This window comes from Salvia hispanica, chromosome 4 (assembly GCF_023119035.1).
Source record: "Salvia hispanica cultivar TCC Black 2014 chromosome 4, UniMelb_Shisp_WGS_1.0, whole genome shotgun sequence".
NCBI lineage: Eukaryota > Viridiplantae > Streptophyta > Magnoliopsida > Lamiales > Lamiaceae > Salvia > Salvia hispanica.
The window spans coordinates 56,775,779-56,801,739 of NC_062968.1; the positions used below are offsets into that span (position 1 = coordinate 56,775,779).

Genomic DNA, 25,961 nt, shown 5'->3' on the forward strand with positions numbered 1-25,961 from the left:
TTTTTTAGACTTTGTACTGGTTAATTTCCTTTTGATTTAAGATATATATTACTATTGTGCACTTAGTCTACCTAATAATATTATTCATTTATCACATCGTTATCTTTTTGGAAAATGTAGTATTTGATATTTATGGAGTTTTGGAAGTATTAATAGATGTTAGATCAGCAAATTAGGAAACACACACTTCTAGTACTCCTTCGTAAGCAAAAGCCTTTTAATTTAATGATTTATGTTTTATTATACTTTCATTTCTACTTTTTAAGAGTTGGACTAAGTCTATATGCAATTATTTGTTCTTAAATATCTATATGCATATAAGCAGAAAAGTTTTTTTTCGAGAGTTTATATTAAACCAGCTATTGTGTAGTACACTAATAAGGATTTCATTTTGTGGTAGTTCACACGACAATATGTAAACATATATTACTATTACTTCAATGTATATGCATCATTCGGGTTGCGTTAGTGTGCTAACTAATTTACAGTAATAACTAATAAATTTCAATTCTGTGTATTAAAATTATCAAACATAAAAACATAATTATATCAATATAAACATGTAAATTTAAATATCAATACAAAGACATAAGTTTATGAACACAATAAGGTTGACAAATTTATATATTTGTGTTGATATTTTTAACATACAACATTGATATTAGTTATTACCTTAAATTAGTTAGCATCGTTATCTTCTTCTTTTTTTCAAAAAAAAAAAACAAAAAAAAAAGAGGGGAAGACAGAACTTACTAAAAATCATTGATATTAGTTATTAGTTACTATTACCTTAAATTAGTTAGCATCGTTATCTTCTTCTTTTTTTCAAAAAAAAAAAAAAAGAAGAAGAAGAAGAAGAAAGAGGGGAAGAAAGAACTTACCAAAAATATTTAAATAACTTAGAAGTCCAAATAGCTTGATTACTGATTGTTTTAGTTTACCAAACACTTCCTTTATTGAGTAATTTATTTGAGGAACCAGTGACTTCTTCTAATGGTCTTAATATATTTATAAAATTATTAGAAAGACCATAAAATACATAGAGCGTTATTGTCAATCACATCTCAAGATTTAATATAGCGTTAATAAGTAATTAAATATGCCTTTTACTTCATAATTCCCAAAATATACATGCCAATTGGGATTCTACCCTTTCTGAAGTAGTAGTAGTACTATTCATCTGTACATTTTAGTCAAAAGAAATTATTTGGAGTGTCTATTCATTATTAATCCAAAAGTAGCTTAAGGCACTATATTTGAAGATTTGAAGATTTTAATTAATACCGCATCTAATTTCTAAGCTTGAATTTTGAAGTGTCAAACTATAGAGCAGCTTGAAATACCATAACAACCGTGAGCATCATTCACCTAGATCATGATAAATCAAAAATTCGGTTTTGAGCATCGATCGTTCATGTCAAGCTTTAACATACAATATAATCTATGAATTTCGAACACAATCTCGTTTTAAGCTTAATAGATCACCTCCCAGTTTCGCTCCTCAACTCAAAATGAAAACCCGATTAGTTAAATGGAGAAAGAGTAAAATAAAAGAGAATAACGTAGAAAAAAAATGTAAAACACATGGAAGTAGTATTACACTTTACAAAGTGTTTGCTTCAAAATGGAGTTTTGAAGAGCTATAGATACAGGTAGTAATGGTAAGTTATAGAGAGTATATGTAGGGTTAGTTGAGAGTAGTAAATGAGTGAAGTGGCTTCAAATAGAGTTGCGCTCTTCGATAATTACGATTGCAATAAATAAAAAGAGAATCTCAGCAATAAATTGCAAAGAATAGAGAATGGGTTGTGTGCTTTTAATGTTTCGTTTTATCTTCAGACAAAGATTCCCAAATTAATTACTCTACATTCCAACGAAAAAATATATACAAAGGTATATCATTGATAGGATAAACCTCCTATCGGGCTAATCGGCATTTGTAGATCGGCGATCGATAAATACCTGTCGCGGGCAAGTGCCCGACTCTCTCGTCAAGCAAGACGATTTTCTCATTTTGGAGAAGCCAATGAATGATAATATTGATATTCTATTGATTGATTGAATGATCCAAATAATAACAATCTATGCCATATTTATAATACTAGAATATTATGCCCTAACTTATTGAATAAGAAAACAAAGATACGGAAAAGATACGCAAATTCCTAATTTAACTAACTAAATAATATCAATCATTTAAAAAAAATAATAGTACAAAATGCATTAAAGAAACATAAATTGTAATGCCTTCTCAAATACCTTCCCTCTTGGAGAATGATTTTTTATGGAAATAAGGCAAATATGGTGGTTATATGATTTTACTTCTCCATTGATGGAGAGGTAAAAATACCTCTTCAAAATGGGAAAAATATAATACCTTCTCAAATATTTTTCTCTTGAAGAATGATCTTTCCTAAAAAAAAAAAAAGATAAATATGATATTTATATGACTTTATCCTTTCATTTACCTCTCTCCTTGGAGATGCTCTAATACACTTTGAGGGAAGCAGATAAATTATAAAGACAAATATAATTAACTACTCCCTCCGTCCCGGATAATTCGGGTCACTTTGACCGGGCACGAGTTTTAAGAATTGTAATGAAAAGTGAGTTGAAAAAGTTAGTGGAATGTGGGTCCTACCTTTATATATTAGTTTTATAATAAAATGTGAGTAGGAATGAGTTAGTGGAATATGGGGCTCACTACCAAAAATGGTAAAAGTGAAGTGGGACAAATTATGTGGGATGGATCGAAATAGAAACTGAGACGAATTATCCGGGACGGAAGGAGTAACTTTTTATCTGTGAAGAAGAAGTAAATAAAGCCTCTAGTTACTAATAGTATTTTCAAGAAAGGAAAATTCATTTTCAGTAAAATCTATATATTGTATGTACTGGACTATGGGCCCATCTGTCCCATGCATACGGGCCTGGCCGGTTTGACCCACATCACTTGGGCTTATACTGATTTATTATTTTATTTATTTTCAAATAAAAACATTAATGTAAATCAAACAAATTGAAGCCTCTATTTATAGAATCGATCAATTGCAAATCGATTTATGGGAATCAAAATTCTTTTTTTTTTTGGTTTAACAACAGTTGTATCGAATTCGTCTTTTGGCAGAATCCGATTAATCCTACTCGACATGGGAATCAAAATTCTTTTTTTTTGGTTTAACCACAGTTGTACCGAATTCGTCTTTTGGCAGAATCCGATTAATCCTACTCGACCAGGCTTGCGGATTAAGACTGAAAGTCTCCCAGCGGGTAGCAGGGTCCGCACTGCCAACGGTGTTGCGACCGGTTGGTTCAAAATTCTTTAATATAGCATAAGCATATGAAAAACCAATCATGTTATAATTATAATTTGATGATTAAATAAATTAGGCCCACTAATCTATTGGACCCCATCGCAATTACCATAACAAAACCCCAAATCAATATAAAAATCCATCGCAATCACCTTGCGCAATGGAAATCCGACAATCCAATTGGATAAACCCAAAAGGTGGGTGGGTCTGGCCCTCGATTGTTTTATCTGCAGAATCATACATTAATTTAATCGAAAGATTCAGTCTTGAAGTAGACAAGCAATAGGGTGATACAAGCAAAGCTTCATTAGAATCCTCGTCAACATTCATTACAAAAATGGAGTCTTTTTATCCAACCATTCTTTATTCTTTCGTCAAGATCAAAACTTTAGTATTTTTCATGCAAATTGCATCACAAACAAATCATATATTCATAGTTTTCTTACATCACACCCCACCAACTCCCCCTTTTTTAGCCTTTCCTTTACCACATTCTTTGTTGTGTGTGAATGATTGGAATCTGAATCAAAGTGCATATTCCTTTGCCCTGTAGCTGTAGGTGTCTTTTATTATCTGTGGGATTTTTTCAATTTGGAGAATTTTCTTTGAATTTTTGGATGGGAGATGATAGCCAGAGCTGCAGCAGCCGGCAATCCGAGTGGTCGCCGCTTCAAACCCGCAAAAGGAGGCAGAAAGTTGAAGTCTTTCATGAAGTTTTGCATAGGTTGAGAGAATTGGATATTGAGGAGGCTTCTGAGCCGGGTTTTGAAGATCAGCTGTGGGAGCATTTCAACATGTTTCCTCTTCGGTAATTTCTTCTCTTGTTTTGATTTATTGTGATTGAGTGATTTGAGTGGCGAAGGGTTCAAGAAAAGGGGGGAAAGAAGAGTATTTGTGTTGATTGCGTTTGGGATTTTGGTGTGAGTGATCATTAGGTAAATTGTAGGAAGGATTCTGTGAATTATGTTCAAGTGGGTAAGTAAAAATGCAATCTTTATTTACTGAGTTTTTGCCTTGTTCTGTAGCTATGCTTTGGATGTCAATACTGAAAGGGCAGAGGATGTCCTGGTGCACAAGAGACTATTGAGCATGGCGCGTGATCCTCTCACACGGCCAGCTGTCGATGTGCGCCTTGTGCAGGTATATCGTAGAAACCATCTGCAGCTGTTAGGCCATGTAAAAGGGTACTAAAATCTGTGGTGGACATGGTTTTTTGTGTTATACCATATGCAATTAGATTGGTTGTATTGGTGGTGCAAGTTGCTGAATGGATGCTATACACATCGATATTGAATAGCTTGGTCGAAACTTTCACTTAATCTGCAATCGCAATGGATAACCGACTTTTAGTAGTGCATATGTGATGCAGGTTCGGCCCAACTGCGATGGAAATTCTGGCAATACTGTCCATTCAAGCTTCAGCAAAGGAGGGAATACTCTGCTTTTAGATAGGTCCTTGTCATATTAGATACATCTTTGAAGTTGTTTTTCTCTGGCTTATTAATCATAGTTTAGAACTGATATTCAAGTATCCATATTTGTTTATAAATTTCAGTATTCATCCTCCACCTGCGTTCGGCCCATCAGCAAATTTTGAACTTGCCAATGAAGGAGATGAATCCGATGCCCAAGATGAAAATAGCTCCGTGAGTAGGAAATCATTCTTTTTGCGGTAATATTCTGAAAGGTTTGAGCCAGATGAGCTTTCTTTTATTTGTTGCTAGTGTCTTACTTTGCCCCTGAGCTTTTGGGCTTTCGTCTGATAGAATGAACAGCGGTGCAACATTAATCCTTCGTTACTTCTTACTTCTGCAGGCCAATGCATGAAATAACAATATCAACAAAGGACAAAACCAAGCTGCTTAGTGGGGTAATATTGCCTGTTTATTTCTGAGTCCCGTTGCTGTAGTATACAATCCTCAAAAGCAAAGAAATGATAGATAAACGATCTTTGTAGATTTTTGCTAATGCAATGTTGTTAACAACTGTAAAGCATCCTAGCCTCTCATCTTTTTCAGTTAACATGCCTTATGTCTGAGATTGGCTTGAACATCCAAGAGGCTCATGCTTTTTGCACAGTTGATGGGTATTCACTCGATGTCTTCGTCGTTGATGGCTGGGAAGAGGTAATTTTTGTTCTTTTTAACCGAGGCTCACATTATCTATGATGTTCGAACCTCACAGTGAAAATTTCTTAGCCAAAGTCATGTCTCATCATGTTCTTCTGAGATATTCATAATAACTTCGTTTTATTCTTAGGGCGTTGATCGTCTCAGAGCCACACTAGTGAAAAAAATTCCATACATTGAGGTAAAAAGAGAATAACCATGTCTAGAAACATTGTTTCTAGCTTTGTTTGAATCTATTCCTATGACTTTTTTCTGCAGAAACAGTCAGTTAAACAAGAGCTATTATTATCTCCTGCTATCGAGCTGGGGCAGAGTGGATTTAATATGCCATCGCGCCATGTGGAAATTCCTATTGACGGGAACGATGTCTGGGAAATTGATGCCAATTTGTTGGAGTTCGAATACAAGATCGCCACAGGGTCAAATAGAGACACGTGAGTTCTGTCGCAATAGTTTTCTATGTCGGTGTCACTTGGATTGAGTCATCTGAACTCAAATAATTGCAGGTACAAAGGTTTGTTTCGTAGTCAAGATGTGGCCATCAAATGTTTCAAGACTGACTCCCTTAACAAAGACGTGCAACGGGAGTTCACCCAGGAAGTCTACATATTGAGGTTAACTTCTACACCGTGCTTGGTTATTTATGTCTACATTTTTCATTTCTTTGATTTTCAGTTGTTAATCTTTTATTCAGGAAAGTTCGGCACAAAAATGTCGTACAATTTATCGGGTCATGTACAAGACCTCCACTCCTGTGCATCGTTACTGGTAATATATTCTTGATTTTTCAGTGATATTTGCTCCATGAACTATGTTTCAACTCCATACCCGATGGAGGATCAGAGTTTGTCACTAACCTCTTCTTTTCTCAGAATTTATGTCGGGTGGAAGTGTGTACGATGCCCTGCATAAGCAAAAGGGCGTTCCCAAGCTTCCAGCCACGCTGAAGGTTGCGATTGATGTCACTCGGGGAATGAGCTATTTGCATCAAAATAACATAATTCACCGAGACCTAAAGGCTGCTAACCTCTTAATGGACGATAACAAGGTAAGCGATCATGAAACTTTGCCACTGTCTCCGGTTAAAATCTTGCTTCATTGAATAATTACAAGTTCTATAAGAAGTCACGTGGTGCAGGTGGTAAAGATTGCTGATTTTGGCGTTGCTCGAGTGCTGGCTCAGTCGGGAGTCATGACTGCAGAAACTGGAACTTATCGCTGGATGGCACCAGAGGTGCGCTTATCTTTATTTTTCAGAAATCCATAACCCGAACATGCATTCCTTTGGAGCGAAGCATTGGATACCATCTCTTACTTGTGCTTGTTTTTTGCTGATTGGAAGGTTATTGAGCATAAGGCGTATAACCACAAAGCCGACGTTTTTAGCTTTGGGATTACGCTGTGGGAGCTTCTCACCGGAAAGGTTGAAACTTGTCAAGATATGTTCTTCCGATTTATGAGTAGGACCATATGTTAACGCCCTTTCACTATCGAATGCCAGGTTCCGTATGCACAACTGACTCCTTTGCAGGCGGCTGTGGGAGTCGTCCAGAAGGTATAAATCTGTTGGAATCTCGTTCTCAAATATTCAGCGTTTTCAATCCTATTCTGTGTGTGTCACAAACTACAGGGTCTAAGGCCAACAATCCCGAGGCACACTCATCCGTTAGTGGTGGAATTGCTCGAACGTTGCTGGCAGCAGGATCCATCTTTAAGGCCTGAGTTTTCTGAAATCACTGAGATCTTGCAAAGCATAGGCAAAAAGGTAGCTGTGATCACCCTTTACTCTCTTCTGGGAGCTCGAATCTGATGCGTTTAACGAGTTTTTGTGTGCAGATCTTCGAAGAAGAGAGAGCTACCAAGAAGAGAAATCTGGAAGAATGAAGATGCAGCATGATGTTTTTCGGTATACACAACTACAGCCACGCTCGACTACTCTTGCTCGGAAAAAGCAGACGATGGAGGGCCGGATGGCGAAGAACACGAAACAAAGGTTCAAGCTGACAAAAAAGATCAATCTTTGAGATGATCTAACAAAACTACTTCTAACTTGTATACATTTCTTATGCTCTTTTGTTGATAAAACGATGTAGTTTGGATCACCCCAATGCATAAATTGGAGGTATGTTATGTGCACGAAAATGATTTAGCCTTCAATACAACTATACAAAACTTTCCTGCAACAAATAATATCAAGTTTTTCTTCTAATATTGTTTGTCAATTAGTAGTTTTTATTGTAATGTGAACTTTGAAATTAATCTATTTAAAATTTGATTGAAACTGTAGACATTTTTTACACTTTTTAAAACTATGTAATATTTTTCATTATGGATACAAAAATAATCGATTTATTTATTATTTTGGGGAAAAAATGTAGTAGTAAATTAAAATCGTTGTATAATATCCTTTTTTGACATTTTATAAGAATATCAAGCTCAAAATATCTTAATTATACCATGGATCGGTAACTTCTTGTGTTTATTAATTTTAAAGTATTAATAAAATATAAATTTAGGTTAATACATATTGAAAGAGATTAATATCCTACTTATAATAATTAATAACTATACTTGGCAAAAAAAAAAAAAACAATGAAACTTAAGTACTAGGCAAGTTTTTTTTTTTTTTTTTTTTTGAAAAAATAATTCAAACTTAATTACTGATAAAATCATATATATTTAGTTTGACTCTAATACATTAAAAAATATTATTACTAGTATTTTAAAAAATTTATTCTAATTTTAGTATTTCACCCATAAATATCCTCTTCCATAGCGTTTTTTAAAGTCGAATTGATACGAGAATCATCTTCTCGATTTAACCTCTCTTCTTCACCCTTCAGTCTCCTCTCCTCAAATTCCCGCCGCCAGGTTTGCTTCTCTTCTTTCTCGATCTCCGATTTTTCATCTTCCTTTACAATCCGCGCTTTCAATTTCATGATTTTAATGTTAAATACGCACACACAACTTGTTTCTAGCATTCTGTTTAATGATTTTTTCTGCAGTGTGGGATAATTAGGGCAACAGGGAAAATATGAGGTTGGAAAAATGCTGGTTCTGTTCTTCTACAGTTTACCCGGGCCATGGGATTCAGTATGTTCGTAATGATGCGAAGGTAACAGCTTTTACTGTGGCTAAATCTATTCCTGTTGATTTCCAATTACTTTTTTCCGCTTGTTTCTTCAATTTTGTTAATTGTGTATAAACCTAATAGAGTAATTGGATGCCTTTTACTCTCTTGAGTTGCTTAGGTTGTTAATTGCACTTTAATGATGATTGCTTGATAAAATTGGGGTGAAGAGAAAAGGAAAAATTGGCTAATTGTGTTTTTTGCTTGATAGCTTGATTGTTATATCTATCTGACTTGTTCATTCATGTCTTACATTTTCGGCAGAGTAAGAAATCGTTGTATCGTATAATGCGTTGATGTTGATATAAATACTGCTGATTAGATGTTCCATTGTGTTTAATGTATAGTTGTAGAGTTGTAGTGTATGAATCCTTATCGTTTTGGTTGCAGATCTTTAGATTTTGTCGATCTAAGTGCCATAAGAACTTCAAAATGAAGAGGAATCCCCGGAAAGTAAAATGGACCAAGGCTTACAGACGGTTGCACGGAAAGGACATGACACAGGTAAACATTCTGCTATGGATCTTCTAGCACTCTAGTTCTAGTATTTCTTTTTGTTAAATTATGTGCATCGAAAAGGATTCGACCTTTGAGTTTGAGAGGAAGCGGAATAGACCTGAGAGATACGATAGGAATGTGACTGAGAACACTCTCAAGGCCATCAAGAAAATCGACAAAGTCAGAGTCGACAGAGAGGCCAGACACATTGCTAAGAGGTAACATTTTTTTTTCCAATATTGTGACCTTGATAAACTCGGTGTTACTAGCTACTTACGTGCCTTGTGAATCTGGACAGACTGAAGCCGAAGAAGGCCCAGTTGCAGAGGGAGGCAGCAAGGGAACTGGAACAGAGCATTTCAATGGTCAAAGCTCCAGGTGCTCTTCTACGAGATCCGTCACTCACCTTACCTGTCAAGGTCAAGGTTTCCAAACCGGAGACAGTGGACAATCGTATGGAGGAGTGAGTTCAGCTCTCCTACACTTTTTGTTCACAATTAAATGTGGTCCTTTGTACTCGAAGAGGTATTCGTATCAGTAGAAACTAATGATTCGACATTACAACTTATCAGAATAGGAATTCATTTTGTTCGCTACTGTGACAATGTCTTGTTTTCGGCATCTCCTTGAACTCACTGCAAGTTTTGTGATATGTTTGCTTTGGTGTTTTTTCTTCAGGCAAATGTCATTTAAAATCTAAAGACACTCAAACTCCTAAATCTGAATTCAAAATTTGAGATTTTATAATTTCTCGTGAGACTGACCTTGAATTTCTATTTCATAGTAGTAACTTCGAAACTTTTAATTTCTTGGAGATTTTTTAATGAATTTTTATTCAAATCCCCTCAATACCTCATTTCTCTCTAACTTCACTCACACTAAAATAGATTCATTTTTCATTCTCAATTTCTCATCTATTTTTTTTTTTTTTTTTTTTTTTTTTTGCAAATTTCACTATGCCAATTATAACAAATAATTCCAACTATGGATTACAAATTTACAATAAAAGGCTTCCATCCAAATAATTTATTTTTCGATCCAAACAAGCTACTCTATTTTGGAATGCCTGTCAACCGGTTCACTCCTAATCTCCGTAGGGTCGTTCTCCCGCGGTCTCGACAACATCCATAATGTGGATGTCAACGAAGATCTAATCGTCGTCCACCAATAATAAGCAAAGACTTTTGGGAGAAAATTAGCAAGAGGTACGACGAGATACATACACGTTCTACAAGAGACGATGCCTACCTATCACGAGGATAACAAAAACCTTTCAGATATGTGAAGTCTTGACACAATATGATTGGATGATTCATCAACACATTTGAGAGACCACGCGGTTGCTGGTTGGCAACCAACCGACCATGGTTGAAGAGAGAGACAAACCATCCATTTCAATTTTTTTTTAATTCCTAAATTACGTGGTCACACCGAAGAGAACGAAACACAACTCCGATAAGTGATGACCAATTATCTAACGTCGGCGAGGCTGAACCCATTTCGAGGGCCGGCCCGGGTAGGCGACTGCGAGCGTTGGTGTGGAGTCGAGTATGAGCCATCCATTATGAGGAAAAAGACTCTTTAGTAATAATGCAAATTTCAAAGTGAAATAAAAATCCTTTCTTTGAAAGCTCTTTCATTAATCTTCATCACTTCCCCTCTATCGATCATTGCTTCTTCTTCCCCTCTTAACCTTCTCTTCTTAAACCCCTAGTTTCTGTCCCCAATTTGCTCAATTTGACCTTGAATTTCCACCCAAACCCCCAAATTCGAAGTCGATTGTTTCGCGCCACAGAAGAAATGGATTCGAAGCCGGAAGAGGACCCTCGCACCACCACCTCCGCCGCCGTGAGCACGGCGCCAGAGTACAACAGCAGCAGCGTCAAGAAGGCTAGATTGGAATCAACCTTGGCGGCGCTTCTCACTGATCCAGTTCTCGCCGACGTTCCAAAGAAACCTATGTTGTCCGACGTCGACACTCTCATCAACTTGGAGCTCGGAAGCGCCATGCGTCTCACCGTCCTGAAATTGGATGGAACATCCTTCGGTATTTATCTTTGGTTTTAATGTTTTCTGCTGCGCATTTTCACAAACACCTTCGGTGGTTTCTTTGATGTAACTAGTTTTAGCACAAATACGCTGAGGCCCTAATTTCTCTGCTTATTGTTTTTGGGTGGTGAAGATGTTGCCTTGATGAATACTGCGACTTTGAAGGACCTGAAACTGGCAGTTAAGAAAAAAGTGAATGAAATGGAGGAGTCAAGGATGGGTCATCGTCAAATTTCGTGGTGAGATACAAATCTGAGTGCCCTAAATTCAACTTAGCTTTTGTGTATAAGTTTATCTTTACCATTACTATTAATGGTTCCGATGTTTCGATGAGTTGTTTTGTCTAGAAGGTAGAAGCAATGTAGTCGTGACTCGTGTGTACTCTTTTAGAATATACTAGTCGTGTTCAAATGAATAAATGGAATAATGTAAGCGTGTAATCATACGAAAAGCCAATAAGATTGAGGACATGTTCCTCTGTTTCATGGATTAGTCTGTGGACTTGTAGTTGATGTCCTGCGATATTAGGTTCACGATGTTTTATTCCCTCCACTGATGATATTGAAACTCGACGGCTGCCTGATGCTATGGTGAAAGTTTGAGAAATTCTTTTTTGTGATTTCAGGAGACACGTGTGGGCGAATTTTTGCCTTTCACACCACAACGAGAAGCTGCTCGATGACAATTGTTCACTTCACGATTATGGCATCAGGAACAATTCTCAGGTGTTTTGCTTATCTTACAAAAGAACCTCTAGCTGCTAGAAGTTGACATATGGATGTATTGTAATTGAAACCTCTATTTGTCTCGGATATCTATCATGATGCATTTATGACTAATGGTGCATCCTGATGACTAAAGTTTCATGTTGTTTTGTAATGTTCTTCTCGTGAGTGATGTAGTAAACATATGTTGGTGACAAATATGAGACGATGCTTGTCTAAGACTAAAATCATAGACCATAGCTTTAGTTGTGGAGTAGTTTAAGATCAGGCAAGATTCTTCGAGTGGTGTAGTAAGCATATGATATTGTTGACAAATATGGAAACGATGTTTGTCTAAAATCATTGACCACATTTTAGTCATAGAGTGGTTTAAGATCAGGCAAGATTCTTCTGTTGGTTCCCGTGGCTCTTCTGGTTTTCATGGAATTGTGAAAGTAAAATTTTGATTATCTGCAGGTACAATTCATTTCCTATGTCGCTTCAAAAGCTTCCCGAAGACACCAAGGGAGCAGAAAGCACCGTTTCTTTCATGGTTTAAACAGAAAATCTTAAGACTATGGATTTTAGTAGTCTTTTGTGTGTACTGATCGATAGATAGATAGATAGATAGATAGATAGATAGATAGATAGATATCTTGCTTAGATCTTCAGTTTCTTTTGAACATTTTTCTTGCTCAATCTTGTATGCCATCTTTCTATGTGTATCTATCGTTCAAATTTGCAGTTTTCCTTCGAATAGTTTCAATTTCAATCATCTTTATAAAATTTTCGTTGGTGCTGATTTGATCGCCTCCTGTTTCCTTGACTTCATTGAGAGTACTGTCATTTAATGTAACTAACAACTCAAAAACATACAGCTTCGATGCGATAGCTCTTCGCTACGAAGCAGACGAGCCTAGTCCATATCGAACGATGTATAAGATCTAGAACCTTTCCATGAAGATTGAATAAACAAAGGAAGGAAGCCTCTCTCTGCAGGTATGTTTCAGTTTTAGATCTCAAAATGAATTAAAAAAGCAGTCTTGAATTTGTGGAGCTCAAAAAGGTAAGGTCTGCCCCATCTTCAACCTCTCCTTATACTCTTTCAATTCCTTCTGGTACCTTTCCTTATCCTTCAAGCCATAGTTCTGGTAAACCTGCACCAAATTTCAAAATTAGGATTGAATTGAGTTTGAACATCACCTACACTCAACTCACCACTCTGTCTTCAGGGGAGAGCTTGTTCCACGACTCGCCGATCATTTTCGTGAACTCCCTCTCCCTGTTCGGGTAGAGAGATTTGAGAGCCGAATGTTTCTCTGCGAAGAAGAAGTTGTAGCCGCTCCTGTTGGGTTTGGGACGGCTCGGATCAGTCGACCTTCTCCTTCTTGTCCGGCGACCTGGCTGATGAGGCACTGGAGTGTAGGGGACCAGGGCCGTGCACGCGGGAGGGGCTGCGGCCGCGCCACCTGGATAGCCCGGGTGGTAGAGCACGCCGTTGAGCGTCTCGTCCCCTAACTTCACCGAGACCAGGTAACCGCAGTCGAATTTGGCGTCGATTGTTCCTATGGCATGGAATGAGGGAGAGCCTGCACCAAATGTGCATCTCTTGTTGTCAATATGTGCAAATGCAAATTAGGATCATTGGAAAAAAAATAATATCATCGATGTCCCTGAACTAAGGTATAATCAAGTTACGAGCCTTTTCTCACAATTTTTTACAGAATTTTTAGGACGAAAATGCCCCCAAAGACAAGTGTATTTTAGAAAATTTCACTATATAAGAAATACATTTTCATAATAACGGATATGAAAATATCCACTTTTCAAACAAATTCTTCAAAATATATTTACTTTTTTGACATTTTAATTAGGAAAATATAGTTAACTAAAATAACTTCATGTTACATTTCTATTTATAATTACATTACATGCGCGAAATTATTACTCCATATGATGAACAACCAAACTTCCAATGCCATAAATGTCATTTCCACTAAAATGTGGAAATTAATTTTCAACAATTTTTCCAACATTTAGCTAATAATGAAAAGTGGATATTTTTATCAATTATTACTAAATTATTTAACTAAAAGAATTGTAATTTCCAATGATCCGAAAACATACCAACACTAAAAGGATATTAGAAAATGAAACAAAATATAAGAAAACCATGTATATTAATTAAGTTGATAATAAGAAGTTAAGATAGTTCAAATGGGAACATAAAAATTAGCAAAACTATTCATAAACACACATACTGACAATATTGCCTTTTAAACAAAATTTGCCAATCAGAAACAAGTTGGTGAAATTACAAAATTGCCACTAGGATTTGGAAGTTGAACAATAACGTTTGTGGCCTAGAAATTAAATGATGTGTGGTGCGTATTTATTAATTTATTATCATCAACTTAGCACTTCAATTAATGTCACCCTATAGGTCCAAGAATTTCCACTCTGGACAATATCCCACTCCCTAATTCTATTCCATAATTCCAAATATTCCATTAAAATGATTCCTCCTTTCAACATTCATAGGTCCTCACCACAAATTTTTAAATGATATAGTACATTTTTTCCATTTTTAAACGTCTCATTCTAATTGACACATTTTTTAAAATATACGAATCGAAAAATAAAGATAATGGACCTGTGTGATTGAGCATGGCGGCTTGGTTCCGAAAGAAGTAAAGCTGCTCGTAGCGGCGGAGGAGGGTGAAGTAGTGCTTCCGTAAAGCGTAGGAGGCGCTCGTCGTCGTCGGAGAGAAGTCGAACACCGCGCTTATCTCCCTCCATTTCTTCTCCGCCACAACCTAATTATTAACAACAACACTATTAATTACTACTATTGCTTATGTCGCGGTTGCATTTGCATTTGACATGTTTTTCGAAGTCGGAAAAATAAATAAATAAATAAATAAAATAACCTTATCGTAGCCGCCTCTTCGGGTTACTTCGACATACAGCACATGCAGATTCAGCTCCTTCCCTCCGATCACCGGAATCCTACACAAAAAATAAATAAATAAAAATGAGATTAATTGTTTTTTGAAAATGTATATTATAAAAAAAATTGTTACAAGAATTTGGAGAGGAGGGCGTGGTGGAAGCTTCTGAGGGTGTTGAAGAAGAGGGTTCTATCCTTTACGACGTCGTTGTGGGAGGCAAGGGGGACGGGCTCGCCGCCGTTTGGGGGGCTCTCCGGCGACATCACGCCGGAAAATCAAGAAAGTGGTTGGCGGGCAAAGGGGAGTAAATGGAGAGAGAGAGAGAGGGTTAATAATAAAGTGAGAAGTGACAAAGCAAAAATTTGGTGTTAAAAAGAGGAAGAGTGAGAGATGAATCCATAGATAAGCTCGTAATTAAGGAAGGTGAAGTCTGGCAAAAGCGATTGGCTACTATTGCACTCTTTATATTGAAGTAGTATTACTCATTTTTTATTTAACAATATTATATTCACACGATTAGAGTCCCGATTTTCTATTTAGGTCCATCTGTAATTAAGAGTCTCAATAAATAGGTCTAACGCTCCAGTTCCACTATCTGATTCCATTCATACTATTATTACTTCTTTCATCTCACTTTAAGAGTCTCATTTGAATTTGATTCGATACAAATTTAAGAAGTACTATAAAGAAAGTTGATGTAAAAAAATAGTGGAATGTAGATCCTACTTTTATATACTACTATCAGTTTTATAATAAAATGTCAGTAGAAAAAAGTTAGTGGAATGGAAGGCCTATTAACATTTTTGGAATATTCCAACCGAGTCTCCTAGTGTGGGATATCAAAAAATGGTAAATCGGGACTCCTAAAATGGGACTAAGGGAGTACTGTGCATTATATAAAAATGACTCATTCGTACAATTTTTTTCCACCCACTTTCTTTTATACTCACTTCGTTCCACATAAAGCGAATCATTTCTTTTTTGCTCAAGATTTTATGCAGTGTTGTTTTTTGCATAGAGTATAGAGAAAACAAAATACGGAGAGTGAATAAAGTAGAGATGATGATGTTTTTCATTTAACAAATGTGTTAATTTAAGAGTGACCGTCCTAAAAAGAAAAATAAGTCATTTTGTGTGGGACTGAGAGATAATTTTAAGAGTTTTCATTTTTTGTTTAACAATATTACAGTACATTCACACGATTAGAGTCCCGATTTTCTATTTAGGTCCATCTGTAATTAAGAGTCTCAATAAATAGGTCTAACGTTCGAGTTCCACTACCTGATTCCATTCATACTATTATTACTTCTTTCGTCTCACTTTAAGAGTCTCATTTGAATTTGATTCGATACGAATTTTAAGAAGTATAAGGAAAGTTGAATGAAAAAAACTGTGGAATGTGGGTTCTACTTTTATATACTATCATTTTTATAATAAAATGTCAGTGGAAAAAGTTAGTGGAATGGAAGGCCTATTAGCATTTTTGGAATATTCCAATCGAGACTCCTAATGTGGGATACTAAAAAATGATAAACCGAGACTCCTAAAATGGGACTAAGGGAGTACTATGCATTATACTCATTCGTATATTTTTTTTCCACCCACTTTCTTTTATACTCACTTCGTTCCACATAAAGCGAATCATTTCTTTTTTGCTCAAGATTTTATGCAGTGTTGCTTTTTGCGTAGAGTATAGAGAAAACAAAATATTTGGAAAGTGAATAAAGTAGAGATGATGATACTTTTCATTTTATAAAATGTGTTAATTTAAGAGTGACGTCCGGAAAAGAAAAATAAGTCATTTTGTGTGGGACGGAGAGGTATATAATTTTTAAAACGCATGTCGAACTCAACCGGGACTGCTAATCGCGGACGAAAGGTGTACAAAATTAGACCGTATATATTTCTATCTATTATTATGACCACAAATCGAGTGATTAAGTTGTCGTGCTATATGTTTCAAAATAAATTTTTGTTATTGTACGATATATATGTAGCTCCAAAGAACTTTAAATTGGAGAAATTGACAACAGAGGATCAAACTATTCCAATCCTATTTGAAGGACTGTCCTTGTTTCTACCCAAGTCTGCCACTTGAAAATTAAACCTCAATTTACTTAAACATATTTGTAATTCATTTCATTGTTCAAGTTTATTTTTTTTCTAATGTAATTATTAAAGTGGCTGACAACGAAGTGATTGGAGGGGACGAGACAAGTATAAAGCAGACGTGGTGAACCAATTGAAGTAATCGTCGCAGATTTTATTCTAACCTCTTTAATTTTATTTTACGTAAATCAATAGTAGTATTTGCATTTAAACCCAAAACAAAGAAAAAGCACTTGTTGTCGATTACATTTAAACTCGTCAAATTAATAGTAGTAGAAAAAAAAAATCCTGGTTCGAATTCTAAGAAGAGGTAATGGACATTGATGTTTACCCTAAAAAATACTCCCTCCGTCCCCGATTAGGAGTCACACTTTGACCGAGCAAAGATTTTAAGAAATGTAAAGAAAAGTTGATTGAAAAAATTAGCGGAATATGAGACCCATTTTTTTATATTGGTTTTATAATAAAATGTGAGTGAATTGAGTTAGTGAAATGTGGGACCTACTTACTATTTATGGTAAAAAAATGAAGTGTGACTCTTAATTGGGGACGGACCGAAATAGAAAAGTGTGACTCTTAATTGTGGACGGATGGAGTATTAATTATTATAAATTTTATTAAGGAAAATGTGCAAATATAATCTTATTTTTCCCAAAAGATTAAGTAACCCCCCAAAGTAATTTTTAGGTATTAATAACTGAGTTTTTAATTTTATACTAATAATTATTGACATGCATGAGATGAACTTCCGTTTTGGGCCTTGAAATTTGGTTAGGAAAAAACGTGAATCCATGTTTTGGGCCACTTTCAAAGTTTGGGCTTTATACTTTTTGTCTGAAAAAAATAGATGTTGGACATTTTTAACTTGGCCCAAAATTTGAATGGAGATGAATTTAATAAGAGGTGAACCGTGGAAGTGAGATGAGTAGGTATTCGGTTCGTTAGACAAGATAATAACAAAATATACTATGAATAAGCCAAAATGGAATTCGTCAATGGTTAAATTAGTGATAGAGTTGACGTCAAGATGAATAATCATAAGATACAGTATAATCTTAGCATCGTGGAAGTATGTAAAAATACATCGTCTATAGCTAATTTGTGGGGAAAAAAAAACAAAAGAAAACGAGATAAGATTTACCCGTGGTTTTTAGCCACGAGTAAATATGGCAACCGAACGACCCGTAAATTATAAATATAATTTCTGGTTCTTAAAACAGCATTGATCTCAATGATCATACACAGTTACACAACTAAAAATCATGTGATATTTTCTATAATTTCAAGTTATAGAATACTGTATCAAAATGACAAAAAAACACTGCAAAATTCAATACATTAGAAGGTTAAGTTCAAACCTTACTCACTCATCCACATTCATTTTTTCGCCCTTCTCCACCTCCGAACTCGGGCAATCATCAACCACCTTACTTCCCTCAGGAACGGGAGTGATCTTCGAGCTTGGGATGCTATCGACCGCCTCATTTCCATTAGCAATGGGAGCTACCTCCGTGCTTGGGCACTCATCCACCGCCTTAATTCCCTCAGGAACGGGAGTGGTCTTCGAGCCTAGGCAGTTTTCGACCGCCTCATTTCCATCAGCAATTGGAGCTACCTCCGTGCTCGGGCACTCATCCGCCACCTTATCTTCATAGCGCAAGTCTGGATAGTTGCGGTAGTTCAAAGAATGTAGCCACACGGCCACAGCCCCATCCTTGTGCTCGGTTGCAGCAATGTGCGAATAAATGTATTTCATTTTGAAGTCCTCAGCTTCCTCTGCATAATCCTTCATCGACAGCTCCTCATGGGTGTGTTTCCATTTCTGATTGTACGACGAGAAGAAGCACTCGTCCAAATACAGCCCGACTTCAGGCGCCATGGGCACGTTAATGTTCACCTTCCTGATATTCAAGACTCGATTTTGAGTTAAAATTATCGAGCAAACAAGATATACAGAAGCTGAGAAGAGTACTTACTGCTCGAAAGCTTTCTCAATCAGCGACTCGGGGCTGAGGTTCCTCATGATCGCAACAGCAAGACCGATCATCTTCCGTATCTGATGAAGCATGAAGCTCTGCCCCACGACCTCACACTTTATGAAATCCATTCCGTCAATGTTCAGCACAGTTTTTGCGTTGAACGACAAAATGTATCGCTTAGCAGCAGGATCCTCGGCTTTGGTTCTGGTAGTGAAATTGTGAAAGTTGTGAGTCCCTTCGTACGACTTGAGAATCCTATTGAACCTCTCCTTCTCAGCCTCCCCGTAACAGAACTCGCTCTTTTGCTCGATTTTCACAGCATCCTCAACATCTCCAGCACCATTGCCACCGTTATCGTTCCGTTTTTCTGCAATCTCATAGACTGAAACTTCGCTAACCTGCTCCAATTTCGAAAATTTCTCGATTTTCGGAGCTTCACCATTCCCATTTTCAACACTAGGCTTAAGCACAGAGACATCAGTTACGGATTCATTTTCCACTAACACACTCCCATTGTTCGACGAAATGCCAGAACCAAAAGTGCGCTTTCCAACAGCACCAAAAACCTTCCTCCCTCTCTCTGAGCACCCAACACACTTCACAAGCTCATTCCCCGATCCAACGCTGGCCATCACGCTCTCCCTATCACGATGGCACGACGGATCAAGCGCGAAAACAGGCACCAAATAGACATACCTCCGCCGATCGCAGAACTTCTTCGCATTAAACGACGGCGTCGCGCGCTTGTACCCGAAAACCCTAATCTGCGGAGAAAGGTGAGCGTTCAGCCGCTCCACGAAACCGGGCGGATCGACGAAGAATTTGCCCGACACCACTTGCCCCACGGCGCTGACGCCCTTGTCGGTCCGGGCGGACCGGGCCCAATCGAACCGCCTGTGCAAGCCCCGCTCGTCCTCGGGGATCGCTCCGGCGAAAAAGAGGGCTTCCTCGAAATCGCCCTCGATTGTCTTGGCGCCGGGGTTTTTCTGCATCCCCTGGTAGCCGACGCCGCAGTAGGCGAAGAAAATCGCGACTTTGCGGCGCTTGTACTTGGGGGCTCTGGGAATTGCGTCGCCGTTTTGGGGAATTTCTTCGTCGGAGGTGGTGGAGGTGGTGGTGGTTGACATTTTCTGCCTTTTCGGGTCGGGTAGTTCTTCTGATGGAGGAGGCGACGACGGCGGCGGCGGCGGCGGCGGCGGAGGTGAGTTTTCAGCCATGTTTTGAAATTGGGAAATGGGAGTGAGACTGTACCCTTGTAAAACCCTAGAAATTAGAATATGATTATTTCTGGTTTGTGCTTTAGATGATTGTACTCTCTGCTTTATTTAATTATTTATTCGTTATTTTTAAAAAATCAGAGAATATATATACAAAAATTATAAAAAAACTCAGCCTTGCCGCGCAAATCAATTGCAGAAAATGCGAACTTCGTCGGAATCGAATCGAATCGAAGAAAAGATCAATTCCTTTTCCTGAAAGCTCCGATTCTATGCTCCACTTTGATCGGAGATGTTTAATTCCCACTTAATTGAATTTGTTCCTTCTCAATTTCACCCTAAAAAATCCCATCTTTGTGGTTCCCCTTTCTCCTCATTCATGGCTGGAAACTGTACCGTGATTCCAATTCCTCCTCTACTTGCACATCTTCTCCATCTATATGTAGGAAGTGGAGATCACAGCTCCGATTCATGCATCGATCGGTTTTTCAAGAGTTTGCTAATTCGCCCGTGCGTTTTTTATAGTATTCCAATTCTAATTTTTCTTGTGTTTCTTCATATGTGCTGATTTTACATGTGAGCAATTGGTTTCGTGCATATCGTTTTTCGTTTCCGAGTATTGGTCTTATTTAAATTGCTTTTGGGACGATGAACACCTCGTAAGCTGCAGTTAGTTATACAGTTCTTTAGCAGACCATGTGCACACACATTTATACAGTACTGGATTCCGATGAGTTCATTTCTCAGCTTTGAAATCCCAGAATAACCAAACTGTTCACCAGGAATTGTTTTCTCTGATCGAATTCCGTTTATGAATTATGATTCGATTGTTGTTTTATTTGTACTGATTGTAGTACTTTTGGTGGATGTAGGGGCTTCTTGTTGAACAGTACCGCCTGACTTGAAACTTCTTGGTGATATAACATGGGAAATGTAGCTGCCAGCAGCCAAAAAGTATGGACTTTATGATACTCTCGGATATGCATAGCTATTATAAGTGCTAATATTTACATGTATGCAGCTAGATTAGACTTCTCTATTCATATAACCTCTTCTCTGAATGCAGGAATTGGGCCATAGTAATGAGCAACCCGATCCTGGTATGTTTTTCAAGATATTTGTAGTCAATCTTTTCAAAGTTGGCATATGATTAATACACACAAATCTCGTGAACCAAAATCACTAGTTAGATGTCACCAAGTTTTCCCCTTAGTCCTGTTTTGAGCATATGCAATTTCTTCTGTGCACATACCTTTAAGTTGCCTAGTCTTTAATGGGATATTATTATAGCGACTAATGAGATGGTTACTTTTGTGTTCAAAACATGATTCTTCTTAACCATATGATGTCTACTGATGTGAAAGAAACTACCTTCGTTTCGTTATAATTTTCAACCACTAAAGAAGAAGTCTATACATAGTATGGCATGTTTTGAAGGGTGTAAGTACATAAAGTTTGAAACAGAAGAAACATTTTCTTGGGTCCACCTTTTGAAGGTTTTAACATGCCTTAGGGACATCACTGCATCTACTTTTAAATTTTGTTGAAATTATGATGTATCTGTAAATCATTGACGCATATAATAATCTTAGAAGTTTAGTGAACCTATCTTCCATTTCATGAATGTCAATTATGAAAGTTCCGTGTATGATTAAAACAATTGAAAGCACTGGCTTAGTTGTTTCTGACCATTTGCAGTTGCAACAATACGCAATGGGAAAGAAATTCTGTTACAGGTGAGTCACTGACTTAATTTTAGTTTATTTATATTGTAAATCATAGGAAATGGCTCCGAGGCAAATATGCTACCTCCACCCTCGAATTATTGTTTCGTTGGTAATAATTGAACATGTGACTGTTTCCTGAATGCAGCAGTGAAATACTTGAAAGATATTTAGATAATGAACAAAATAAATATTTTCCAATTGAAAATATAATATCAATTGACAAGTATCACTGTTCACCTTAGTAGATATATGGTCTATCTTATGGTAAACTTAAAGAGGATTGTTGCTTTGGGGACAGAGAAAGAGTGCATTTGGTTCAGCTAGTAAGCTCTTGGAAAATGTTATAGTATAACCATTTAGAAAAGAAATTATGTACTAGTATTTCTTTACCCTCTGATAGTGAGGGGTTAAGCTAGGTCACCCACTTACCCTTAGTTTCTTTTATGAAAAGATCACTGCTTTAACTGTTGTCATTTTATTTTAAACTTTCAGTAGTAACATTTTAAAAGTGCAACCATCTAAGAAAGTAGGAGTCAACTTCTTATAGGGTGGAAAAACATACAGTTAGAGCTAATGAGGGCTTCCAAATAAGCTCAATCAAACACAAACACCACAAAGTACATTTAATGATTAATGAGATAGCTATATGGTGATTATTTTTGCTTTGCAGGCCTTCAATTGGGAATCTCATAAACATGATTGGTGGAGGAACTTAGAGCAAAAGGTTCCTGATATCGCAAAATCTGGTTTTACATCAGCTTGGTTGCCCCCTCCCACTCATTCATTTTCGCCAGAAGGTTAATATAGAAGTACACTGATTGTTTGGTTTTGTGCTATTTTGCACAAGGAAGCTGTCTTATTCATTATCCCATATTGATTCTCTTGACCGGCAGGTTATCTTCCCCAGAACCTTTATTCCCTCAACTCTTCATATGGTTCTGAGAACCTGCTCAAAGCTTTATTGAACAAGATGAAAACATATAAAGTTAGAGCAATGGCTGATATAGTTATAAATCATCGAGTTGGGACCACGCAAGGGCATGGTGGAATGTACAACCGCTATGATGGAATTCCATTATCATGGGATGAGCACGCTGTTACTGTCTGCACTGGAGGAAAGGTGATGAGAATGTTTACTAGATTTACACTGAAAGAAGGCTCGACAACTCCCAGTTACTTTTTAGTGCCTTGTCCAATTATCAGAGAAATGTTTCTCTAAACAACTGGAGAAGAACTTATTTGTTATGTTACTTGATCATTTTGTTTGCTGAGTAGGCAAGACATCATTCATTAATATCTTAGTATGAGCTAGAAAATTTCATTTTAATGGAAAACTTTCCTTAAGTTTTAATGTTATAGAACTTTATGAGGGTTTTATGCTATTTCATGTCTATGATTTACAATTCAATATTATACTTACATTCCGCTGTTTTGATTAATCATTAGGGGAATAAAAGCACTGGGGACAATTTTCACGGGGTCCCAAATATTGATCATACACAAGAATTTGTAAGGAAAGACATTAAGAACTGGCTTCAATGGCTAAGGAATACTGTTGGGTTCCAGGATTTTCGCTTCGATTTTGCTAGAGGGTATGTGCCATTCAGGTTCTCTATAATTCCATATGCGAGTCATTTTCACTTTATCAATTCCTTTTACTTGTCTAGTTATTCTCCCCAATACGTGAAAGAATATATTGAGGGTGCAAAGCCAATCTTCTCTGTTGGGGAACACTGGGATTCTTGCAACTACAAAGGCACATACTTGGAGTACAATCAAGGTATAAGGTTTCTGCATAAATACACGGGCAACTCATTATTGTGAATTCTGATGCAGAGTTCCATTTCTTTGTCTTTCTCTGGAATGTTGTGCTGCATAAGAATTTCCTCGCATTTTAAGTTTGATTTCTGGAGTCGCCAATTCTCTAGTTTCTTGCCAAATGCTTTTTTTATTTCCCACCTTTTAACAGTATATCTTTCATAATTTCTGGGACTCTAGGAGTCAGGAGCATTTTCTGAGAATAATTATACTGTCCTCTTTTGATGATTGAAGGCCCTTTTCATTTTCCGTAACTCAATTCCTTGGCAGATAGCCACAGGCAAAGGATTATTAACTGGATTGATAACGCAGGACAACTGTCAGCTGCATTTGATTTCACAACAAAAGGAATTCTGCAGGCAATGTGTTTATTACTCTATTGAAAATTCATTAAGAATATATTCCTTTCTACTTAGCAGCTAAATTACGATTCAAACCTTTTCCATTATACAATGAACCATTCGGACTGATCTCGTGAGAGTTTCTTTCACCTTTCTAAATTACATGCTATTCTATTGCTTTCAGCAAGCTGTTAAGGGAGAGCTCTGGCGCTTGCGTGATCCTCATGGGAAGCCTCCAGGTGTCATGGGATGGTGGCCTTCAAGGGCTGTCACATTTCTAGATAACCATGACACTGGTTCGACTCAGGTAATAATTGTTCTCTAATTGCTTCCAGTACCAATGATGAGCGTGAGAATGCTGTAGGAAACATTAATGAGATCCTCAGCTAAAAACATCTCATGCTGCCTGAAAACTTTGCCGCCATTTTACACCCATTTTTGGGGCCTAAACCGGGATTCGATCTACAAGATTCCATTGTGTTTCCCCTCTTTAATGATATGGCCAATTGACTTGTAAGAAAAACCTTTGTATGATTTAACATTGCCAAATACTCGCAAGAACACATACCTTCATTTCAAGCAGATAATTTCATTATCATTAGTCAAGTTTAATCACTCTTTGGTAATTGTTTTTATGGCAGGCGCATTGGCCATTTCCATCAGATCACATAATGGAGGTATTGTCCATAGATTCATCCTGATTAATTTATATACTGTTTATGGAATCATCTTGATCTGTCTATCTAGTAATCTTTTGTTCATTTGTTTTTAATCCCTGAAAGTGTTATTCACTTTCATGCCCATTCACATTTCAGTTTGACAATCATCATGTCATCTTTGTGTTTTTAATGGTAATGGTAACCAACTATATGATCAAGCAAAGCATGCAATATATAGCCATAAACTTTGTAGATGGTTCAAAAGCAATTTTAGACAGAATCATGGTCATCTTATTCTAGTGCAATTTTCCTAGTTACTCGAATATTTGACTAAATGATTGCTTGAAGACAACTACATCATTGAAATTCAGATTGTTGTGTTGATACACCATTTCTTATAGATACAATGATAAAATACACAGGGCTATGCGTACATACTCACACATCCAGGGATACCTTCAGTATTCTACGACCATTTCTACGACTGGGGTAGTTTGTATCACGACCAGATTGTGAAGCTGGTACACTATCTAAGGTTACTTTCTCCCGTCTAGCAATCCGCGGACTTATTCTTTAACTCACATAACTTTGCAGATTGATATTAGAAGAAACGAAGGAATAAACAGCCGATCGCCAATCAGTATCGTGGAAGCACAGCCAAATCTTTACGCTGCAAACATCGGGGATAAAATCTCCATGAAGATTGGAGAGGCATCATGGTCTCCTTCTGGAATGGAATGGACACTAGCAACTAGTGGCAACAGATATGCTGTCTGGAAGAAGTAGTTGTTGAGTTAGTTGCTCTTTAAATCTCACTTTGCATTGTTGTTTTTGATGCTAGAAATCTACAACAAGATTGTTGTATAATGTATTATACTACATACTAATACTACACCTTTTATGTGTTTAATTTTTAGTAGACATTTTTGGGTTTTGTCCATTTTGTATTACTACTATAAGTGGGGTTGTAGGGCATAATTTATTGGGTTGTGAGAAGGATAAAAGGCAACCTCTCCAAATAAAACAAAGGAGAAATGTAGAGAAAGAGTCACATGGTGAGGAAAGAGAATAATGAACATTCGTCGTTGCTCTAATGATTTATGTCTTGAAAATCTATTTGACATAGCTCCCACTACCTCATGCCTCCACCCTCTACCAAAAATTCGATATCTAAAAGTTTCAAATCTGTACCATCATTGTCAATCTCCTCTCTCACGTGACTCTCACACAAGGGCATGCATCACCTAAATCATTGCTCTCTCTCTCACACAACACAATTTGGATTTGAAGTATAGAATTGGTCTATCATAAAGAAAAAAAGGTGTACCAATAATAT

General features: G+C 36.9%; 6 protein-coding genes across 12 annotated transcripts; 4 read left to right on the forward strand and 2 right to left on the reverse strand.

The window, feature by feature from the left end:
* The first annotated feature begins 3,610 nt into the window (after window positions 1-3,610).
* On the forward strand, window positions 3,611-7,652 carry LOC125218516 (serine/threonine-protein kinase STY46-like). Of its 3 annotated transcripts, none has more exons than XM_048120198.1 (16): window positions 3,611-4,122; window positions 4,340-4,454; window positions 4,684-4,766; window positions 4,870-4,986; window positions 5,130-5,184; window positions 5,333-5,440; window positions 5,574-5,624; window positions 5,687-5,877; window positions 5,950-6,057; window positions 6,138-6,211; window positions 6,316-6,491; window positions 6,582-6,677; window positions 6,786-6,866; window positions 6,945-6,998; window positions 7,074-7,208; window positions 7,280-7,652. In XM_048120198.1, exons 1-16 carry the CDS (start codon window positions 3,932-3,934, stop codon window positions 7,325-7,327), a joined length of 1,683 nt encoding a protein of 560 aa, XP_047976155.1. In that variant the 5' UTR covers window positions 3,611-3,931; the 3' UTR covers window positions 7,328-7,652. The 3 variants fall into 3 exon arrangements, with proteins under 3 accessions (XP_047976155.1, XP_047976156.1, XP_047976157.1); XM_048120199.1 differs by having other exon boundaries at window positions 3,612-4,122; window positions 5,702-5,877; XM_048120200.1 differs by having other exon boundaries at window positions 3,981-4,122; window positions 4,668-4,766.
* Window positions 7,653-8,215: 563 nt separating this feature from the next.
* LOC125219393 (probable ribosome biogenesis protein RLP24) lies at window positions 8,216-9,748 on the forward strand. 2 transcript variants are annotated; one of them, XM_048121363.1, is made up of 5 exons: window positions 8,216-8,314; window positions 8,449-8,558; window positions 8,964-9,077; window positions 9,153-9,289; window positions 9,370-9,748. In XM_048121363.1, the coding sequence occupies exons 2-5, from the start codon at window positions 8,478-8,480 to the stop codon at window positions 9,536-9,538; spliced, it is 501 nt and encodes a 166-aa protein (XP_047977320.1). In that variant the 5' UTR covers window positions 8,216-8,314; window positions 8,449-8,477; the 3' UTR covers window positions 9,539-9,748. The 2 variants fall into 2 exon arrangements, with proteins under 2 accessions (XP_047977320.1, XP_047977321.1); XM_048121364.1 differs by having other exon boundaries at window positions 8,264-8,314; window positions 8,463-8,558.
* Window positions 9,749-10,658: 910 nt separating this feature from the next.
* On the forward strand, window positions 10,659-12,523 carry LOC125185442 (U11/U12 small nuclear ribonucleoprotein 25 kDa protein). Its single transcript, XM_048081974.1, has 4 exons — window positions 10,659-11,118; window positions 11,254-11,359; window positions 11,746-11,845; window positions 12,302-12,523. The coding sequence occupies exons 1-4, from the start codon at window positions 10,872-10,874 to the stop codon at window positions 12,395-12,397; spliced, it is 549 nt and encodes a 182-aa protein (XP_047937931.1). The 5' UTR covers window positions 10,659-10,871; the 3' UTR covers window positions 12,398-12,523.
* Window positions 12,524-12,762: 239 nt separating this feature from the next.
* On the reverse strand, window positions 12,763-15,210 carry LOC125185441 (high mobility group B protein 9). Of its 2 annotated transcripts, none has more exons than XM_048081972.1 (5): window positions 14,908-15,210; window positions 14,755-14,833; window positions 14,479-14,640; window positions 13,043-13,417; window positions 12,763-12,981 (listed from the first exon to the last, which is right to left on the reverse strand). In XM_048081972.1, the coding sequence occupies exons 1-5, from the start codon at window positions 15,036-15,038 to the stop codon at window positions 12,883-12,885; spliced, it is 846 nt and encodes a 281-aa protein (XP_047937929.1). In that variant the 5' UTR covers window positions 15,039-15,210; the 3' UTR covers window positions 12,763-12,882. The 2 variants fall into 2 exon arrangements, with proteins under 2 accessions (XP_047937929.1, XP_047937930.1); XM_048081973.1 differs by having other exon boundaries at window positions 13,043-13,413; window positions 14,478-14,640; window positions 14,908-15,208.
* Window positions 15,211-18,073: 2,863 nt separating this feature from the next.
* Window positions 18,074-20,130, reverse strand: LOC125224533 (tRNA pseudouridine synthase A-like). The gene is made up of 2 exons (XM_048127945.1): window positions 18,861-20,130; window positions 18,074-18,785 (listed from the first exon to the last, which is right to left on the reverse strand). Exons 1-2 carry the CDS (start codon window positions 20,078-20,080, stop codon window positions 18,248-18,250), a joined length of 1,758 nt encoding a protein of 585 aa, XP_047983902.1. The 5' UTR covers window positions 20,081-20,130; the 3' UTR covers window positions 18,074-18,247.
* Window positions 20,131-20,270: 140 nt separating this feature from the next.
* Window positions 20,271-25,541, forward strand: LOC125219477 (probable alpha-amylase 2). 3 transcript variants are annotated; one of them, XM_048121455.1, is made up of 13 exons: window positions 20,271-20,590; window positions 20,953-21,034; window positions 21,147-21,180; window positions 21,779-21,816; window positions 22,478-22,604; window positions 22,701-22,927; window positions 23,254-23,399; window positions 23,475-23,587; window positions 23,896-23,984; window positions 24,151-24,273; window positions 24,608-24,643; window positions 25,048-25,146; window positions 25,220-25,541. In XM_048121455.1, exons 2-13 carry the CDS (start codon window positions 21,005-21,007, stop codon window positions 25,409-25,411), a joined length of 1,254 nt encoding a protein of 417 aa, XP_047977412.1. In that variant the 5' UTR covers window positions 20,271-20,590; window positions 20,953-21,004; the 3' UTR covers window positions 25,412-25,541. The 3 variants fall into 3 exon arrangements, with proteins under 3 accessions (XP_047977412.1, XP_047977413.1, XP_047977414.1); XM_048121456.1 differs by lacking the exon at window positions 20,271-20,590 and adding an exon at window positions 20,598-20,739; XM_048121457.1 differs by lacking the exon at window positions 20,271-20,590 and adding an exon at window positions 20,625-20,656.
* The last annotated feature ends 420 nt before the right edge of the window (window positions 25,542-25,961 follow it).

Bases quoted from the DNA above. Each gene is read 5' to 3' on its own strand.
- LOC125219393 (XM_048121363.1), top strand. From the start codon at position 8,478: ATGAGGTTGGAAAAATGCTGGTTCTGTTCTTCTACAGTTTACCCGGGC. The intron at 8,559-8,963 runs GTAACAGCTTTT...TTTTGGTTGCAG, and splicing joins ATGTTCGTAATGATGCGAAG to ATCTTTAGATTTTGTCGATC. The intron at 9,078-9,152 runs GTAAACATTCTG...TGCATCGAAAAG, and splicing joins ACGGAAAGGACATGACACAG to GATTCGACCTTTGAGTTTGA.
- LOC125185442 (XM_048081974.1), top strand. From the start codon at position 10,872: ATGGATTCGAAGCCGGAAGAGGACCCTCGCACCACCACCTCCGCCGCC. The intron at 11,360-11,745 runs GTGAGATACAAA...TTGTGATTTCAG, and splicing joins GGTCATCGTCAAATTTCGTG to GAGACACGTGTGGGCGAATT. The intron at 11,846-12,301 runs GTGTTTTGCTTA...GATTATCTGCAG, and splicing joins GCATCAGGAACAATTCTCAG to GTACAATTCATTTCCTATGT.
- LOC125185441 (XM_048081972.1), bottom strand. From the start codon at position 15,038: ATGTCGCCGGAGAGCCCCCCAAACGGCGGCGAGCCCGTCCCCCTTGCC. The intron at 14,834-14,907 runs GTAACAATTTTT...TTTTTTGTGTAG, and splicing joins GCCCTCCTCTCCAAATTCTT to GATTCCGGTGATCGGAGGGA. The intron at 12,982-13,042 runs GTGAGTTGAGTG...AATTTGGTGCAG, and splicing joins TCTCCCCTGAAGACAGAGTG to GTTTACCAGAACTATGGCTT.
- LOC125218516 (XM_048120198.1), top strand. From the start codon at position 3,932: ATGGGAGATGATAGCCAGAGCTGCAGCAGCCGGCAATCCGAGTGGTCG. The intron at 4,455-4,683 runs GTATATCGTAGA...TATGTGATGCAG, and splicing joins TCGATGTGCGCCTTGTGCAG to GTTCGGCCCAACTGCGATGG. The intron at 6,999-7,073 runs GTATAAATCTGT...CACAAACTACAG, and splicing joins CTGTGGGAGTCGTCCAGAAG to GGTCTAAGGCCAACAATCCC.
- LOC125219477 (XM_048121455.1), top strand. From the start codon at position 21,005: ATGGGAAATGTAGCTGCCAGCAGCCAAAAA. The intron at 21,181-21,778 runs GTATGTTTTTCA...GACCATTTGCAG, and splicing joins TAATGAGCAACCCGATCCTG to TTGCAACAATACGCAATGGG. The intron at 25,147-25,219 runs GTACACTATCTA...ATAACTTTGCAG, and splicing joins ACGACCAGATTGTGAAGCTG to ATTGATATTAGAAGAAACGA.
- LOC125224533 (XM_048127945.1), bottom strand. From the start codon at position 20,080: ATGGCTGAAAACTCACCTCCGCCGCCGCCGCCGCCGCCGCCGTCGTCG. The intron at 18,786-18,860 runs GTAAGTACTCTT...CTTGAATATCAG, and splicing joins ATTGAGAAAGCTTTCGAGCA to GAAGGTGAACATTAACGTGC.